Source organism: Silurus meridionalis, chromosome 4 (assembly GCF_014805685.1).
Source record: "Silurus meridionalis isolate SWU-2019-XX chromosome 4, ASM1480568v1, whole genome shotgun sequence".
Taxonomy (NCBI): Eukaryota; Metazoa; Chordata; class Actinopteri; order Siluriformes; family Siluridae; genus Silurus; species Silurus meridionalis.
Genome location: NC_060887.1, coordinates 19,026,648 through 19,044,931, shown reverse-complemented (window position 1 = coordinate 19,044,931; position 18,284 = coordinate 19,026,648). Strand labels below are relative to the sequence as shown.

The window sequence follows — 18,284 nt, the reverse complement described above, 5'->3', positions numbered from 1 at the left end:
AATAAATATCTTTTTTTCTTTTTTTCCAGCCAGCCAGCTGTGTAATGCCTATGTTTGATTAGTATTTTTTAGAGGGAAAGTCTTTTTTAAACAAAGGCAAATTTACTCCAATTGATTTTGTATAATTTCAATTGTTCTTTCCCACCATGAAACTTTAAAAAATGTGTAAATAACAGCTACAATTTTCATATGGTGTTTTTGATTAACAAAAAAAAAAGGATGCATACTTAGTAAACCCTTAACTGAGACATATGTTTATGTCATTGGCTTGGATTGAGTTTGATTGTCTTCTTGTTTGTGAGAGTTTGCTTGCTCTTTCAGACTATGCTGGATATTTTTGCCTGAATTATATTTACTAAAATAAATAAAAACGCCTTATTCAGCTTTCACATAACTGGATATTAGTTACATTTACAAACATCAATGATTTATGCAGTGCATTGTTGCGTTTTTTTGTTTGTAAAAGTCTAAATGTAGCTTTATGTTCTAAGACTGATCTAACTTCATACCTTTGAGACTTTATCCCAAACATGAAGTAAGTGAAAAATAAAGAAGCAAGCGTGTGCTCTACATCTGGTTTCATTCGTCGCTTGTTTTTGTGAGGTCCTCATGTGGCTCTGAAAGTATCACTGTGAAGCCCTTTAAGTGATTGAACATCTTTGGTTTTGAATGGCCAGAGCACATGCCTATGGACCCCTTCAGTTAGCTATGGAGGAAACTCTGTTTCAATTACAGAATGTGTTTGCTTGTAAATAAGCCAACGTATGGGACTCATTCATTTTTGCATGTGGGACACGTTTTCTGAAGTCTGAAAATCAAACAAAGCATTGATGAAAGAAATGGTAAACCCAAAACTGATCCTTTTTTTTTTGCTTTTTTTCACTCTCTTTCCCTTTTTTCTCTCCATCTGTCTCTCTCTTTCTCTCCTTGTGTTTGTGAATAGCTTAATGTTTCTTTTCTATTTTACCAGACCACATAAAAGCAGGAGAGGGCAGGGAGAACTGGTCTGCTTTATCCATTAGAACCAACTCATAGCTGATTAGTGTTAGTGTGTGTGCTAAAACATCCCAGGCACCTAAGCGCCTCAGTCTCATAGTGTTTCACTTACATTTTCAGCGAGCTACGTAACAAAGTTCTCACGGGGATGTTATCTGTATTGTAAAAGTAAAGCAGCTACATCACAAAGGTACAAATTAAGCTTGTTGTCTATGCTTTCTCTCTCTCTCTCTCTCTCTCTCTCTCTCTCTCTCTTTCTGCTTGTCCTAACTTAAAAAAGACCTAAAACAAAAACACATACAGCATTACAGTGCACTGCAGTAAGTTTGTTTTTTTGGTTAAAAATATAACAGTGTTATTCTGGAACTAAATGCATATAAATACACATATGTTTTGAGGCGATTTATGCAATGTGGTATGACTCTGGCACACTTTATAATCATTAAGTATGCGCTCTGTTTTCCACTATTCGAAAAGCCTTTGTGGTCAGAAGCACTTTTAATAAGGCAAAATGCAGAAAAATACACTGCGTATTTACTCCACACCAGTGCAGTGACTAGTAAACCCGCTGCTCTCCTTAATGAATACCTTGTGCAATTTTCTCATAAACATCTCCTTTTTTTTTATGTTCCAGATTTATTTGAACTCAAGGGTCTGTGATAGAAATGATCAATCAAAAAGATGGGAGGTTTTCTTTCTTTAGGAGCTCAAAATGTTCAACGTTTCTATCCATATGCTTTTTGAGGTGGTTTCTCTGGTCATAAACCTCTAACCTGCACTAATAGCACGCTTATCACAATAGTACACTGCAATACATTAATTTAAGACAGATTCAGGAGTCTGGGTATAGAAATGCGAGACTGCTTTTAGGAATGTTTTTCTTAATAAAAAGTAAATTACTTCTTTTTATTTTATTTTTTTATTTACTGTGGATAACCAGCACATATTCTTGCAACTTGACATTTGAATAATGAAACAGCTATTTGTCATCAGCATTGGATATTCCAAACTCTGTCATATATTCCAAGGGTTAGTGGGTCCAATCGATTTTCTTGGGATTTTCTATTTTGTATAATGAAAACAACAAATTTAGCTTCCATATACAAGTGTGTGTGTGTGTGTGTGTGTGTGTGTGTGTGTGTGTGTGTGCGTGTGCATGTGTGTGTGTGTGTTTGAGTGAGAGAGAGAGAGAGAGAGTGGTTTAAAGAGCAGAAGAGTCTCACAAATGCTCTGGGAGTCTTTTCTGTCCCCATCCACATTTAGTCCCCAGGGCCATCAATGCTTATATTAAAACCAGATGGCAAAACTTACTCTTTTCTCTTTTAAAAATGTACCATTATTTACAGTTATTTTGCAGCAGCTACTTCACTTGTTGCTTAATAATAGTAAACATATAATTATTAAGTAATGAACATAGTTTCTATTCACTTTTTACAACCATGTATTAGGAGCAGGTTTGGTTGATTCTTGTTAGAAATCTAGATCTGGAGTTGAGCATAATCATATAAATACATCTGTCTTAGACAAATAAAGGAATGTTTAAAAGCAAAACAAAATGAAAAGAAAAAAAGCACTGAATAAAAAGTGTAATTAAAGCCAGATCTGGCATATTGTCATGTCAGCAATGTTTTCACTCAGGAGAAATGAAATGCATGTATAATAATGTGAACATGATGTAAAGCAAATATATATCCGAAATCTAGATTAGAAGACAGAGCTGCCTTACCATGTGCAAAAAGCAATACCAAATGTTGCTCTAGAACAGAGAGGCATGAATAAAAGAAAGGAAAATCATGCAGCAACGTAAAGTAATAATGGTTGATCACCTCACATTTTTAATGATGTAGGGTTCAGTGCACATTGTCTTCTTAGGAGCTTAAAAAACAGCAACGTTTTAATCCCCTCTCTGGATCAGTATGGTTTGAGTATTGATTTTGTCTCTCCTGTAACACTGTGCTGTTTTTCCTACAGCAGTATGACATCACTGTGGATCTGTGTGGTCCTGTTTCTTTTGGGCTCTGTATGTAATCTGACAGAGTGCTTGGACCCTGGAGATCCCAATGTGTGCAGTATATGGGAAAGGTAAGTCTAAAACACAAGGCTGGATAAAACAAATCACAACAGAGTCATACATAAAAAATAAAAAATGAGTGCACATAGTTTTGTTTAACATAGCAGTTCTGTATCAGTTAAATATAGAGAAGTTCCTTTGAGTGATTCTCTTTTTTCACGTTTTACAGTTTTACCACCTCTGTGAAAGAGTCATATGCTCAGCCATTTGATCAGGTTTATGAGGAGCTCTGCTCTGAACCCTGGAGCTCCAACAAATGCATCCGACACCGGTGAGAGAAACACATACTCAGTGGAGTGGATTTAGATAGACAAGTTATTGAAATTTTGCAAAAATGTTAATAGTGTGTGAACTTCAATATACAAGATACTGTTTATATAAGTATAAAAACATAATAATACAGAATATTGCACATAGTTAAAACATATCACTAGCACATGGATGAAAAGTGAATGGACTCTTGAATTAATAGATCACTGACAACAACTACAATACAGTATTTCAGTACACAAACTGTAAACCGTAATGGTTGTTTTTCCTTCTTAAACTTTTTAAGAACTTTTAGTTCCATTATGTATAATGAATTGGGAAAAAATTATTTTTTCTGAATAACATGTGGTGTGTAGAGTACATACATGTCCTTGGGTAAATTAAGAGTGTGTCATTGAAACTGTTTCCTCTCACCCTGATTTCATTTTTTTGCGCCCCCTCCCAACCCCCCTTCTCTCTAGAATAACATATAAAACAGCTTATCGCCAGTCGGTAAAAATGGACTATCGTAGGAGGTATCAATGTTGCCCAGGATTCTATGAAAGCAGAAACAAATGTGTTCGTAAGTAATAAATTACATGTAGGTGCCAAATGTACCAGTGTTGGAATCACATAAATGTAAAAACTTACAAAAGTTATGTATTCCTCCTTATGCTTTTGAAATCTGTGTGGATGTATGCCAGCACGCTGCACCAAAGAATGTGTCCACGGACGTTGTGTCTCTCCAGACCGCTGTCAGTGTGAAGGTGGCTGGAGAGGAGACGATTGTTCCAGTGGTAGGTTAAACACACACACTGTAACATAACATATACACAACATTTTCATAAGTGCTTGCTTTGATGCTGTTTCTTGGTTGATTTACTCTCTTCTAGTCTGGTGTTTAAAACACTCATGAAGTCACATTAATTTTATATTGAAATGCTAATAACTGAACACATCCCTATTCCTGAAGAGGTTTTAAAGTGTTTAAAGCCAGCTGGAATTTATGTTTTTTAATTTTAGTTTTTAATGATCTTACATAACCCATTTTCCAACTTTTTGGATAATCTACAAGGATCCAGCATGAAATCTTCTTTCCACCAAGTGATGGCACTCTTGTTAGTGCAGTGCAATAACTTGTGAAGGGAATATACACATGGAATGGAAACTCTGGCCTCTTGTACTGGGTTTAGACCTTGGTCAAAGAGGCCCCATTTTCCAACTGGCTGCTTTGCAAATTTCGCTTATTAGAGTATAGGATATAGCACTTCCTGAATGCTTGTGTGCTGAGAGAGTGGTGGGAAAGAAGAGAAGTTATAATTTTGAACACGGCTTTCGTTCCCGGTCGTAACTAATGAAAAACAGTTCCAAAGTTGCAGATTTAAGCTATTACCTAGTGATTTGGCTACACTTATTTGAGCAAAGCCAAAGTTCAAAAGTTTTAATGCAAAGAAAGCACAATCTATGCCATATAGTAGCAATTTCAAAATGAAACTCGTCAAAACCAGTCAATATATTTTGATGTATGTATTACATCAAAATATAACTGAAAAATGATATTGTGAAAAGACATAAAGAAAATGCTAATTCCTATGTTTTGCTTTAAAGTGTTCTAATATTTACTCATAATCATAACAACTTGACTAAATAATCTTCATAAATTATACTCTGTGGTTTTGGTAGTTGAGGATGTAGTTTACAGATCAGACCCTCACCATGACCTTCTTCTCTTGGGAGAAGTGGGGAATTTTCCCACATTAAAAAAAAATTCCATTCCACATACATTGGAATTCTGCCAATTTATTTGGAAGTACTTACTACGTTTCTGTTAACAGTCAGTGGTCAGATCAGATGCTCCTACTCAAGTACAGTATCAGTGGAAAATATAACTGACGTACAAAAAGATACAAAAACAAGATCAATGTACTATTAAATTGTTCAAAAAAAAAAAAAAAAAAATATATATATATATATATATATATATATATATATATATATATTTTTTTTTTTTTATATATATATATATATATATATATATATATATATATATATATATATATTTGTGTATGTAATTCACAAACAAATCAAGTTGTGATTCTTTTGACAAGGCAGTGTCTCATGAAGTCAATGACCTGATAAACTGTATGCTGCATTTCTCTGCTCATCAGTGTCTGCCTTTTCAAACACTGAATACTCACATAGGGTCATTCTGAGTTTCATAAAGAGAGCCAAGCTGCTGAGCTCCAGATTCCACAGTTTGACATCTTGACATGGAGCAGTTTACTGAGTTCAGATCTCCTCTCTGGATTACTATTTCCATGCACCTACTGATCTGCTAGCAGCACCATATACTTATATGGTTGTACAAGTAGATGTTGTTCATGCTCCCTATTTAGTGTTGTATAAAAGGTTTAGGAACAGTTTGCCAAATTAATTTTTTTTTGTATCTACAGAAAACTATTTTAAAATTCAGATTTTTCATCAAATATTACTGCACAGTTTAATTTGGAGATAATAAACCTAAAAGCACACCTTTTTGTTGCCAGCTTGGGTTTTTTTTATTTATTTTTTTTATCTTTGTTTAAGGAAGTTTTAACCACTATTTCATTCAGCTCTAAAGTCTCAGCAGTAATGGGAAGGCAATGAAAAAAATATTTGGAAGTGCTTCCAAAATTATTTGAAGATTTATTTTAGTTTTCTGCAGCAGCTGTTTTGAAAATCAATCGAATATTTGTGGTAAGAGTATGTCATAACAGGTAAATAACAGCAATATATATATTTACCTTGTAACTAAAATATGATGGATTTTAAACATTGCAAGCTCATCAAAGGTTACTTCTCATTTATTAATATATAACACGTTAGCAGTTATTTTAATTTGCTATTAAAAGGCACTGCAAGAAATGGTTTGTGTTATTCTAGTTTTGTGATAAATTATAATAAGTGGGATAGTGTTTGTGTTTGTATGTTTGCGTGTATTTATATACAGTGCCTTCCACAATTATTGGCACCCTTGTTTAAGATGTGGTCGTGGACTTCTAAAAATTCTCCTTTTTTTTAAAACAACATAGAACCCAAATGCAAAAAAAGAGAAAAATCCAACCTTTCATTTAAGTACATAACTTTGGTGGTAAAAAAATCATACATTTAGAAAAAAAAAAAAACTTGAAATCATGTGTCCCACAATTATTGGCACCCCTAACAATTCCTCTGAAAAATGTAATTGTTTTTTTTTTTATATATTTTTCTGTAGTTGCTAAGGTTGGTCAGGGTATCTAGGGACTTTTAATTAGTAATTCATGATTTCCTGTTTCCCTGGGGTATAAATATGACGTGACACAGAGGCCTAATTCTCTTACCCATTTGTCAACATGGCAAAGACAAGAGAACACACCATTCAAGTAAGGCAGATGTGTGTCGACCTTCATAAGTCAGGCAATGGCTACAAGAAAATAGCCACTCGCCTTAACTTGCCGGTATCTACAGTCAGAGGAATCATTAAGAAGTTTAAAACAACTGGAACAGTGACAAACAAGGCTGGAAGAGGTCCCAAGTTTATCTTGCCACAACGCACAGTGAGGAGGATGGTAAGAGAAGTAAAAAAATTTCCCAAGCTCACCGTCACAGAATTGCATCAAAGAGTGGCATCTTGGGGTCACAGAGTCTCCAAAACAACCATCAGACGCTCTCTACATGCCAACAAGCTGTTTGGGAGGCATGCAAGGAAAAAGCCTTTTCTCACTAACACTCACAAACATAAACGCCTGAGTTTGCTAAGCGGTACTGGGACTTCAACTGGGATCGTGTGCTTTGGTCAGATGAGACTAAGATTGAGCTTTTTGGCAACAAACACTCTAAGTGGGTCTGGCGTAAAACAAAAGATGAGTATGCCGAAAAGCACCTCATGCCCACCGTGAAGTATGGTGGAGGATCTGTGATGCTGTGGGCCTGTTTCTCTTCCAAAGGCCCTGGGAACCTTGTTAGGGTGCATGGCATTATGAACGCTTTGAAGTACCAGGATATTTTAAATAAAAACCTGATGGCCTCTGCCAGAAAGCTGAAGATGGGTCGTCATTGGGTCTTTCAGCAGGATAATGATCCAAAACATGTGGCAAAATCTACACAAAAGTGGTTCAGCAGTCACAAACTCAAGGTCCTCCCATGGCCATCTCAGTCCCCAGACCTCAACCCAATCAAAACCTGTGGGGCGAGCTAAAGAGAAGAGTGCATAAGAGGACCCAGGACACTGGATGATCTAGAAAGATTGTGCAAAGAAGAATGGTCAAAATCCTCTCTCTGTGTTCTCCAATCTCTTGTGAAATGTTATAGGAGGAGATTAAGTGCTGTCTTGTTGGCAAAAGGAGGTTGTACAAAGTATTAACATCAGGGGTGCCAATAATTGTGGCACACATGATTTCAAGTTTTTTTTTTCTAAATGTGTGATTTTTACCACCAAAGTTATGTACTTAAATAAAAGGTTGGATTTTTCTCTTTTTTTGCATTTGGGTTCTATGTTGTTTTAAAAAAAAAGGAGAATTTTTTGAAGTCCACGACCACATCTTAAACAGGGGTGCCAATAATTGTGGAGGGCACTGTATATATATATATATATATATATATATATATATATATATATATATGTGTGTGTGTGTGTGTGTGTGTGTGTGTGTGTGTGTGTGTGTGTGTGTGTGTACGTGTGATGGATTCTCCTCTCATGACCTTTGATATCTGAAGTCTGCGTGATTGAAATCTTAGCCCTGTGTGAACTTCGGTTTATCTCCCATCTAAACATCTGTGTTCCACTGTAAAATTTCTCGTCTAAACCTCATTCATCTTGTTGTCTCTATGTAATAATCTTGGCCGTCCTGACTCAAAAGCGTAACATGATAGCTTTAAAATGTAGCATGAAGAAAGTCATGGGGCCATCTTCAGTGTGGCGTTAATTCCCTGTTGCACCAGTAGGTGCTTCTTTGACAGGACTGATGATTCCAATGCATACTTTGCAAGGAGCATGGTTCATGTCTCCAGCAGTCTCATCATGCCTTCTTTATATTCCTGCAATAGAATAAATTACTGAATGTATAACCACGAGGTAATAAAGAAAATTCAGGAAATTTGGGATGTTGCGTTTAAGTAATTTCTTCCAATGTTTTGTAGCATGTGATGTGCTGCACTGGGGCCCAGACTGCAGCAAACAATGCCAGTGTCAGAATAAAGGCCAGTGTGATGTCCTGACTGGATCCTGTCTCTGCCCTCCAGGCTACACTGGACAACACTGCCAGGTAGGGTATATAGAGACACTTACAATTATTGTAGAAGAGTTATTATAATTATTATTATTTATTATTATTACTATTATTATTATATTACTATTATTATTACTACTACTATGTCACTCTTAGTTCTTATTATTGGCATAGTGCTTATTTTACAACTCATCTTTTGTTAAATATATTTTTGCCCATTCTAGATTCCAGTATTGCTTTTAAAATAATACATGTAAATTGTCTCAGCATGCCTACAGAGCAAATCCTAAAAATAAATACATTATCATAATATGTCCTTTGTTGAACATGTTGGATGACAGGACCCTTGCCCAAAGGAATACTTCGGAGATGGCTGTGCACAGCATTGCCAGTGTGGAACAGGCGGCTCATGCAATAAAGAAACTGGAGAATGTGTGTGTAGAGAAGGATTTACTGGGACACTGTAAGTCATTTTTCACTGTATTGTTTATTGTACAGTGTATGTACTATATGTGTGTGTGCTCTTTGGGATATAATATTGTTTATTAGGTTTCTGTACCGTGTGAGTAAAATCCCTGTACTCTACAGATGTGATACTCCGTGTGTGAGGACAGGCCGATGTGCAGTTCGCTGCTCGTGCCAGAACGGAGGCATCTGCCAGGGGAAAGGAGTGTGTCTGTGCCCTCCTGGTTGGACAGTGAGAAATTTCAGTTCTTTCTGAAAGTCTGAATAGACTCTTGCCTTGATAGATCGAGATATGTAAGCTCTCTTTTTCTTTCCATTGTTTTCAGGGGTCAGTATGTACAGAAAGATGTCATAAAGGAAAATTTGGCATTAATTGTTCTAAGGAGTGTTTGTGCCATAATGGCGGTCACTGTGACCCAGTGACAGGTCACTGTCAGTGTACTCCTGGCTTCACTGGTGAAAGGTGGGTTTGTTGTCATGTTCTCTGCATTATACTACAAAATATTCTCAGCATGTCACAACAAGCAACCCCTTTGAAATTTAATTTAGTAGTTTCTTTGAAACGCCTTAGTAATGCTGGATGTTTAAATCACAGGCCACGCTAACACTTTGATTAGTCTCTTGGAGAACATGAATAGTAGATTTAAATATGTGGGTATGTGTATGTATACATTGTCCATTCACATGTCCTCACTCCACAGATGTAATGAAGAGTGTGCAGTGGGGAACTATGGGCAGGACTGCAAGGGTGTGTGTGACTGCACTAATGGTGCACGCTGCTATCACATTGATGGGGGCTGCTTGTGTGAGCCGGGTTTCAGGGGTCCACAGTGCTCTCAGAGGATGTGCAGTGATGGAGCCTTCGGCATTCACTGTGAACAGAGCTGCCTCTGTGACCGCCAACATACTCTCAGGTGAGAATTAATGCAGTGTTATGGGCCCTTTAGCTATGTTTTTAATAAATATATTTAAGCCGACAAGCCTCCAAATACAATGCACAAGTGTGGAATCATTTTGTTGGATAACAGTTGCCCTTTTTCTAACTTGTTTCATTATGTTTATGCATCTTTTTTAAACATGAAGGCCAGTTTACCACTGTATTTATATATAAAATGTATTAACCTGGTTTAGTGGATTATAAAAGAAGATTGTAAATGTTTTTTTTCTGTGGTTAAAAGTTGTTTAAAAACTATCCATGGAGGTCCTTGATCTCAAGGAGGGAACATTTTGCTAATAATAAAAATGTAATTTTTTAACGTGTTTATTTATGAGATTTACAACAAAATAAATGTTCATACATGTGCATGTTTACACATGCATACTATATTTCAGTTGTCATCCATTGAAGGGAGAGTGCACATGCCAGCCTGGGTGGGCGGGGCTCTTCTGTAACGAGACCTGTGCTCATGGTTATTATGGAAGTGGTTGCTTGGAGCCCTGCCTGTGTGTGAACGGTGGTGTGTGTGATTCTGTCACCGGTTTGTGTCACTGTGCTCCAGGATACACAGTGAGTAGATTTAGCATTAATCAGTGATCTATCATTTAACACCTCTCTGCTATAAAGGCCTTGTTGCTGTATGAAAGAATGATCAAATGGAACCAGTAGCTTTGTAAGCAACATACTTTTTAGGCTGTAAGCGGTTCAACTTACCGTTTCGTATAACGTAATGTTATTTACTGTTCTCTAAAATGTGTGTAGGAACGTCACTGTGACAGGCAATGTGAGATTGGCTTCTATGGGAAAGATTGCTCTTTTGAGTGTACCTGCAAAAATGCTATTTTCTGCTCTGCTATCGATGGAACCTGCTTCTGTAAAGAGGGTAAGCAGATTTTCTGAAATAAAAAACTTTTTTTGTTCTTAGATCTGTATGGTTGACTTCGATTCAATCTCACTGAAGCCCATTTGGTCATAAGTTAACATGGTAATGTGGATGTTCCTTTTTTTTTAACAGGGTGGAGAGGTCCAGACTGTTCCATTCCATGTACTGAGGGGACATGGGGTCCAGGCTGCAATGCCACATGCCAGTGTGCTAACAAGGCCCAGTGCCACCCAGGTGATGGCTCCTGCACATGCACAGCTGGATGGAGAGGAGACCTATGTGATCAGCCCTGCCCTGTGAGTCTGCTTCCAAATCCATACTTTAAAAATCTTTGTATTTAGTACCATCAGAACTTTGCGAGTAGGGAAAACAACAGAAAAGTTCTTCAGCTACCCACACCGCCTTAAATGCTCAGACTCATACCTTTTTTTTTCTTTTATAGCATTGCAAGCCATTGCCTTGTCAATATGTCACTACATCATGTCTGGCAGTCCATTAAAACAAGCTAATTCATACATGGCAGGGAGATCAAGAGATTTTAAGGAGGTTCTGGGTGAAATGGATAGCATTATTCTCTAACCTGTCAATCATATTTACAGTAGTGATCTCATGTATGGCAGATAGCACTTTCCTTTGAGTATAATCAGCTACCCTGTGATGTGGTGGTTGGTTTCGCAACCATGTGAGCATGAAACAAAAGTGGGGTATAAACATAAAACAACATAAAAACAATCGACCAAACAAAGTGTGTCTGTGTTTATTTTTTCTACTCACAGCTGACTGCTTTGCACCATTGCTTCTGACCAAGAGAAATATTTTCCATTTTTGCTTGTCTTTGATAAACAGGTGGGAACTTTTGGCCCAGGCTGCCAGCATAAATGTGACTGCCTCCATGATGAAGGTTGCCATAGTGTTTCAGGACAGTGCCAATGTCTGCCAGGTTGGACAGGTAACTACACAATTGAGAATCATATAATGTAACATAATAGCATACTAGACCCAGTGTCATTTAATTTTAACTGTGCATTTAGGTCCACGTTGCACAGAGAAATGTCCACAAGGACAATGGGGACATCAGTGTAATCAGAGCTGCTTATGCAGCAACAGCGCCTCCTGTCTGCCACACAATGGCATCTGTATGTGTAAACCGGGCTACCGGGGATCTCAGTGTCAACATGGTGAGTGCAGATCCTCTTAGTTACTCAGATGTAAGTATGTTTTAACTAGCTGACTTTTTTGAGGGTCAAAACATACACATCATTGTATTAAAATTACAGACAAATCCTCAAGATTATGGAGTGCTCTATCTGTTAATAGGCTGTAGGTATGTTTTAACAAAGGCAGGCATTCCAGACTGCATTTCATGTATAGTGATGTATTTATCCTGGAATGTTTACTAGGAGTAAGTAAAAGTCTTTTTTAGTGAAGCAAATTATATATTTGGGTGGAATGTAAAACGATACATCAAAAAGCTTCTTTTTCTTCTTGAGCATAAGTCAGATAACAAATATTTAAAGTCACTGCAACCACTTATGCTATGCTACAGTATATCTACAGAATCAGAAAAAGGAATCTAATACATACAATTAGAGCATGTAAGTGATAGTAAGGCAATAAAAGTGACGATAAATGTTATATAATACATAACGTAATATATGTAATATAGTAAACATTAAGCAGCTTTTTATTGGTTAGTTGGTACAGATCTTCTTGTTCTTCCTCTCAGTTTGTAGTCAGGGTGTCTATGGAGAGAAGTGCAGCCAAACTTGTCCTACCTGTGTCCACTCCACCTCATGCCATCACATCACAGGCCAGTGTGTGTGTCTACCAGGCTATACAGGGCCCCTGTGTGAACAAGGTGGCATTTGTAAATTACATTAATATAGACTGATACTTGCACATACTGTATATACAAATAACTCTGTTATGTATTTTGAGAGATGCATCCATCCAATTATCTTTTTTATTGACTTTTTTGTCAAACTAAATAAAAAATATCTGTGATTTTTAGTGTGTCCAGTTGGTCACTTTGGTAAGCAGTGCAGTGGTGTGTGTAGGTGTGCCAACAATGCCACATGTCATCATCAGGATGGATCATGTCACTGTCTCCCAGGCTGGACTGGATCCGACTGCTCTGTGTGTAAGTCAGAATACCCGTATGCTAATATACTGCCTAATGCTAATATCACAAAAAACTAAATATGATCATAAAACCGTTTATAAATGTTATGATCAGAATTGTTTGGCTTTTTTGACTATTTGGAATAGTTTTGGCTTAGATATTTGCTTAGTTATTGTAATGCCACTGAATAATATATACTTTGATTTTTTTTTTTATTTCTGAAATGGGACCTTTTGAGATTTGTCAAAGAAATGTTTTATGTAGCAAAATATAACTTTGTTCAATGTTTCAATAGAGCTAATATTGTATGAATATGAATAAGCTTATATGAAGACTCAGATAATATTTATCTAGAACAATACAAATACAAATACACTGTATGGACAAAGGTTTTGGGACACCTGACTTTTCCAGACAGATGTGGTTCTTTCCCTATCGCAAAGCTGTAGACACACATTTGTGTAGGGTGTCTTTAAATCCAGTAGAATGAAACTTAGCTCTTCACTAGGAGACCCAAACCTGTTCCAGCATGACAGTGCCCCTTTGCAAAAAAAAGCAAACTCCACAAAGATATGCTTTGCATGAGTTGGAGTGGAAATCTCCTGCTACAGCGCTCTGACCTCAACTCTATGGAACACTTTTGGGATGATTTGGAATGCTGCACAAATCTTCACAAGCACACTTTAAAATCTAGTGAAAGTTATCAAGGGAATTATAAGAGCAATTTAAACTAAATGCAGAATGTGATGCTCAAAAAGCACATACCATACTTATGACCAGGTGTCCGCAAACTTTGGCAATATAGCGTATGATTAGGCATATATAATCAAACATTCTTCATGCAACAAAATTGTAATTAGATGATTGCAAAACATTCTTGGGCCAGTACAATCGCCTAAGTTTGCAAATTTTATAATGATGCTGGCTTTATTAAACTGTTGGTTTTGTCCATTATTTTTGGATATTCTTTACTTATTCATTGGCTCCTGTTGCTGTCTGTAATATGCAATACCTTTGTTACAGTGTGTAAAGCAGGAACCTTTGGGACTAACTGTAATCAGATGTGTTTATGCTCCCCTAACCATTCATGTGATCCTCACACTGGTGCATGTGTGTGTGAACCTGGATCCGGAGTGGACTGTGCTCAAGGTATTCATTAATTTTCTAAAATCTAAATACAGACATTCAGCAAATAACCATATGTGATGTATTAATCGATCACTTCAAATACACAAGTTTGTTTGCATGAACTTTCAGGAGCACATAATAAAGAAATACCTTAATATCATAATGTTGAAGAAGAAATTAGTAAGCTGTATTGTACTGTTGTCATAGTGTATTGTTATTAATGTTTGAGTTTCTGGTTTTCCACAGAGCGTGTGGTGAGCGTAATGGTCCCTGTGTCTCCAGTGGAGAAAGATTCTTGGGGGGCGATCGTGGGCATTGTGGTCCTTCTTATATTGGTGGTGCTCTTGCTGGCATTACTGCTTCTTTACTACCGACGTAGACAAAAGGACAAACAGAGCAACACTCCCACTGTGTCTTTTTCCTCTACCCGCAATGTCACCTCCGAGTACGCTGTGCCTGGTAGGAGTCACCTCCACTAATCATTTTTTATTTAAAACAGCCTGAGTATATTATACCTAAATTACTTAAAAAAAAAAAACTAAACAAAGAATATTCTAATTCCACTTTCTTTGCATTAGATGTTTCGCACAGCTACCATCACTACTATTCAAACCCCAGCTACCACACTGTCCCAGAACAGACTTCCTTTACCCCAAATCCCTAATAACCAGGACCGGATTGTCAAGGTAGTCTGCTATGCAGTTAATTAGAAGACATGCTTCCTTAAGTAAATACAAATAGTCAGTGTGAATACAGATATAGCTTCAAAATTTACTTAAAGAGTTCCCTTTTATTCTGCTATTGTGTTGAATCAGAACACCAATAAGCAGCTGTTCTATAGTCTGAAGAATATGGAACGGGAAAGAAGAGGCTTATTTGGAATGGAATCTAATGCTACTTTACCTGCTGACTGGAAACACCAGGAACCCCCTAAAGACCAAGGCATGTCTGCTTACTATGTATTTATTGTCTATTTATTTTTGGCTTCATAATAGAATTATGAATAATAGAATTTGGCTTCATAAAATTGCTTTGAGGAAAGTTTCCCAATCGGAAGTAAAGGTTATAGCATATAGGTTAAATCTGATTTCCCTAAAAGGTAAAAAAAAAGAAAAAAAAGAAAAATAGGGACTGCATTTAAATATTCCATTCTGACTCAGAAGCAGCAATTTAAATTAAATAATAATGGTTTAGACATCTTTAAGCAGACTGTTTTTACCATGCTAGAATGGCTTCTTACACAGCATGGTCTTTGCAGGGAAATTACTTATTGTAGGTCTAATATTTAAAAATATTTCTGCATCGTTTTGGTGAAATATCTATTCCATTTTATAGCTGAGGTGTCAAAAAGAAAAATCCTGTTTTAACTACCACCAGATTAGTTGGCTAGGTTTTGGCTGTTATAACACAAACCTCAGTGGATTCATCATTAAAAAACCCTTTAGTTACCACCTAATGTGTGTTCTGAACTTATTTCAAATCGTAATTGTGCTTTGCAGGAGCATTTGGAATTGACCGTAGTTATAGCTACAGTGCCAGTCTTGGGAAATACTACAACAAACGTAAGTGCTGTTGACAGTACCACTTAATTGTTCATGTGGTTTGCATAGGTTCCAGTATATTTCTTTTTGTTGCTAACATTTTCCTAATCTGCATTTAGAATTGAAGGACTCCTGCATTGCTGTGAGCAGTAGTTCTCTAAACAGTGAAAATCCATATGCCACCATTAAAGACCTGCCTGGTCTTCCTCCATGCCCTCCTGAGTGCAGCTACATGGAAATGAAACCTGCTGTGCCTCCTGAGAGATCCTACACAGAGCTCCGACGTCCAGTTCTCCCTTCCACCAGTTTCTCCTGCAGAGGTACCTCTTACTGAACCTTATTTATCTTTAGCACACTTCATCCTGAAGGAAGGAAGCCAAGAGTAGTTAATGTCAGAGCATTGCATTGTGTGTGAACCCAAAAGCTCATACAAGACTCTCATCCAAAGATGTGAATAATAGCTTCTTATCAGTAACACTGGACTTGGAAGCGATATTATATCTGGAAGGTTCACTACTGGATTTAAAAGGAAACTATCTGTCACTTCATCAGCCTATCTCTCAAAACCACTTAGGCCTGAAAGTGTGCATTAATTCTTTCTACTGCACTGCATTGCATTTATGGGAGTGTGTTTTACTTCTGAGTTGAGAAATGTTTTTTTCTCTGACAATAAACAGCGTTGAGAAACTGAAAATAAAGTACAAAGCAGGGAAAAGGCAACAACAGCAGTAGGGTGTGTTAAAGAGTCTAAAACATCTGCCAAAATAACTAGTGTAATTTTTTTGCTGAGTTCGCTGACTAAAGTTTACTCCAGCAAAAACACTGATTTAGCAAACCTATGAACACAACACTAAAAAATAGACCTCAAATGTCACTTTACATAGCACATGTTTATATTAATTCTGCTCATTATGTTGCTGTACCAAAGACAAATCACCATTTTTCCCTCAAGAGTTATTCTTAGAGGTAATTTTGGCATTTTAGCTAGAATGTTTTATTAGGCCGAAGCAAGCAAATGTTCTTATTTGGTTTGGACTCTGAAATGTTCCATGTCCCATTTTTTCCAGAACAATGTCCTCTTGGAAACGTTCTGGAACACGATCCTCAGAACCATTACGACTTGCCAGTCAACAGTCACATACCAGGACATTACGACCTGCCACCAGTACGCAGGCCTCCCTCACCATCGCCACGTAGGCAGGCCAACTAATCACAGCCTCAACACCCTCGCATGGGTGAAATCTTAGTGGATGGCATGTTCCTAAAGCACAACCACTGCCTGTTTTACCACTGTATTTTCCATACAAATTAAAGGGGAACAACATCTGTCCCTGCAAGACAGCGGAAAAATAAGGGTGTCACTTACCCAGCCATATAGCATCTGCAAAATGAAGAGATGTCAGAAGAACATGAAACATGCACCCAAAGCACAATGTGTACTGAGACCAGTATTTGGGTAAAGGAAACTGGATTATAACTTCTTGCAGCAGCATAACACTGCCATCTGGTGGACATTGAATTAATTTTTCAACGTATGACAGCTCTCTCTTTACTTCTCGCTTCTCATTTTAATACTGATTTATGGTTTCATGGTATTTGGAAATACTCAAATAAAATAGACCCATCATGAGGTAGATATTACATTTTCATCACAGCTTTATAAAACGTGTCTTCGGAAGGTTGTGCATTATCTCATCTTTTAATGTCAGTTGAATGTAATCCTTCAAGAATTGTAAATATTGTAAATAAACTGGAAATTTTTATGCATTTCAGTCTGTGTGTAATATTTTTAACCGTTTGTAAGCTTTGTTACAGAAATCTAGGTATTATTTCACCAATGTAGTTTGTGGACGGATGCAGGCTTCAGCCACAAAGCAGGAGACCTCACAAGTGCTGAAATGCATAGTGTGTTGAAAATCAACTATCATCTGTTGCATCACTCAATGAAGAGTTCCCAACTGCTTCTGGAAGCTACATCATCCAAAGAACTATATGTTAAAAGTTGAATGAAATGGATTCACATGGCCAAGCAGCTATACACAAGCCCAAGATCACAGTGAACAATGGCAAGCAGTGGGGTAAAACAAATAGCCACTGGATTTAAACTTCAATGAAAGTCTAATGGATGACTTTGTGTTGGTCTTTAAAAAGCCTTCTCAGAAGAAGAGTTCAAAATGTGGTGTTAAATTAATATGCTGTAGATGTGATGGTCAGGTGTCCACACACTTTAAGCCACATAGAATAGCTTGGTGCTCTAAAACAGTGGTCCCCATCCCCCGTCCGTAGGTCAATTGGTACCGGGCCGCACAGAAAGAATATATAACTTACATGATTTCCGTTTTATTTATTATCTGATTCTGAAATGTTTTATTTTGGAAAATGAGTGGATTCTCTCCACCACATCTGTCTATGACTCACTCTTGATGCATGTCATGATGCCTCGGTCACATGTCTTACCTCCATCCGCTACCTTCTTAAAGAGGCTCCCGCCTGTAACACAGAATACATTACCGCTAAATTCAAACCCCCAAGCGAGCAAAATGAACAAAAAACAACACAGTGGATTCACGTTTATTATTATATTTAGAAAATACCCGTTTTTATGCTGGTCCGTGAAAATATTGTCCGACATTAATCCGGTCCGTG

At 37.2% G+C, this 18,284-nt stretch overlaps 1 protein-coding gene across 1 annotated transcript in view; it reads left to right on the top strand.

The window, feature by feature from the left end:
- pear1 (platelet endothelial aggregation receptor 1) overlaps positions 1 to 17,405 on the top strand; it is a 34,055-nt gene extending 16,650 nt beyond the window's left edge. Inside the window, 24 exon segments of the mRNA XM_046846715.1 lie at positions 2,971 to 3,078; positions 3,237 to 3,338; positions 3,799 to 3,899; positions 4,021 to 4,113; positions 8,474 to 8,598; positions 8,904 to 9,025; positions 9,151 to 9,259; positions 9,354 to 9,490; positions 9,729 to 9,941; positions 10,360 to 10,534; positions 10,727 to 10,847; positions 10,980 to 11,143; positions 11,694 to 11,796; positions 11,879 to 12,025; positions 12,574 to 12,705; positions 12,859 to 12,987; positions 13,993 to 14,118; positions 14,344 to 14,556; positions 14,676 to 14,724; positions 14,726 to 14,783; positions 14,913 to 15,039; positions 15,597 to 15,659; positions 15,758 to 15,958; positions 16,706 to 17,405. Of these exon segments, the coding sequence (XP_046702671.1) occupies positions 2,972 to 3,078; positions 3,237 to 3,338; positions 3,799 to 3,899; positions 4,021 to 4,113; positions 8,474 to 8,598; positions 8,904 to 9,025; positions 9,151 to 9,259; positions 9,354 to 9,490; positions 9,729 to 9,941; positions 10,360 to 10,534; positions 10,727 to 10,847; positions 10,980 to 11,143; positions 11,694 to 11,796; positions 11,879 to 12,025; positions 12,574 to 12,705; positions 12,859 to 12,987; positions 13,993 to 14,118; positions 14,344 to 14,556; positions 14,676 to 14,724; positions 14,726 to 14,783; positions 14,913 to 15,039; positions 15,597 to 15,659; positions 15,758 to 15,958; positions 16,706 to 16,848 (3,060 nt within the window). The 5' untranslated portion in view covers position 2,971 and the 3' untranslated portion in view covers positions 16,849 to 17,405.
- Positions 17,406 to 18,284: the final 879 nt, after the last annotated feature.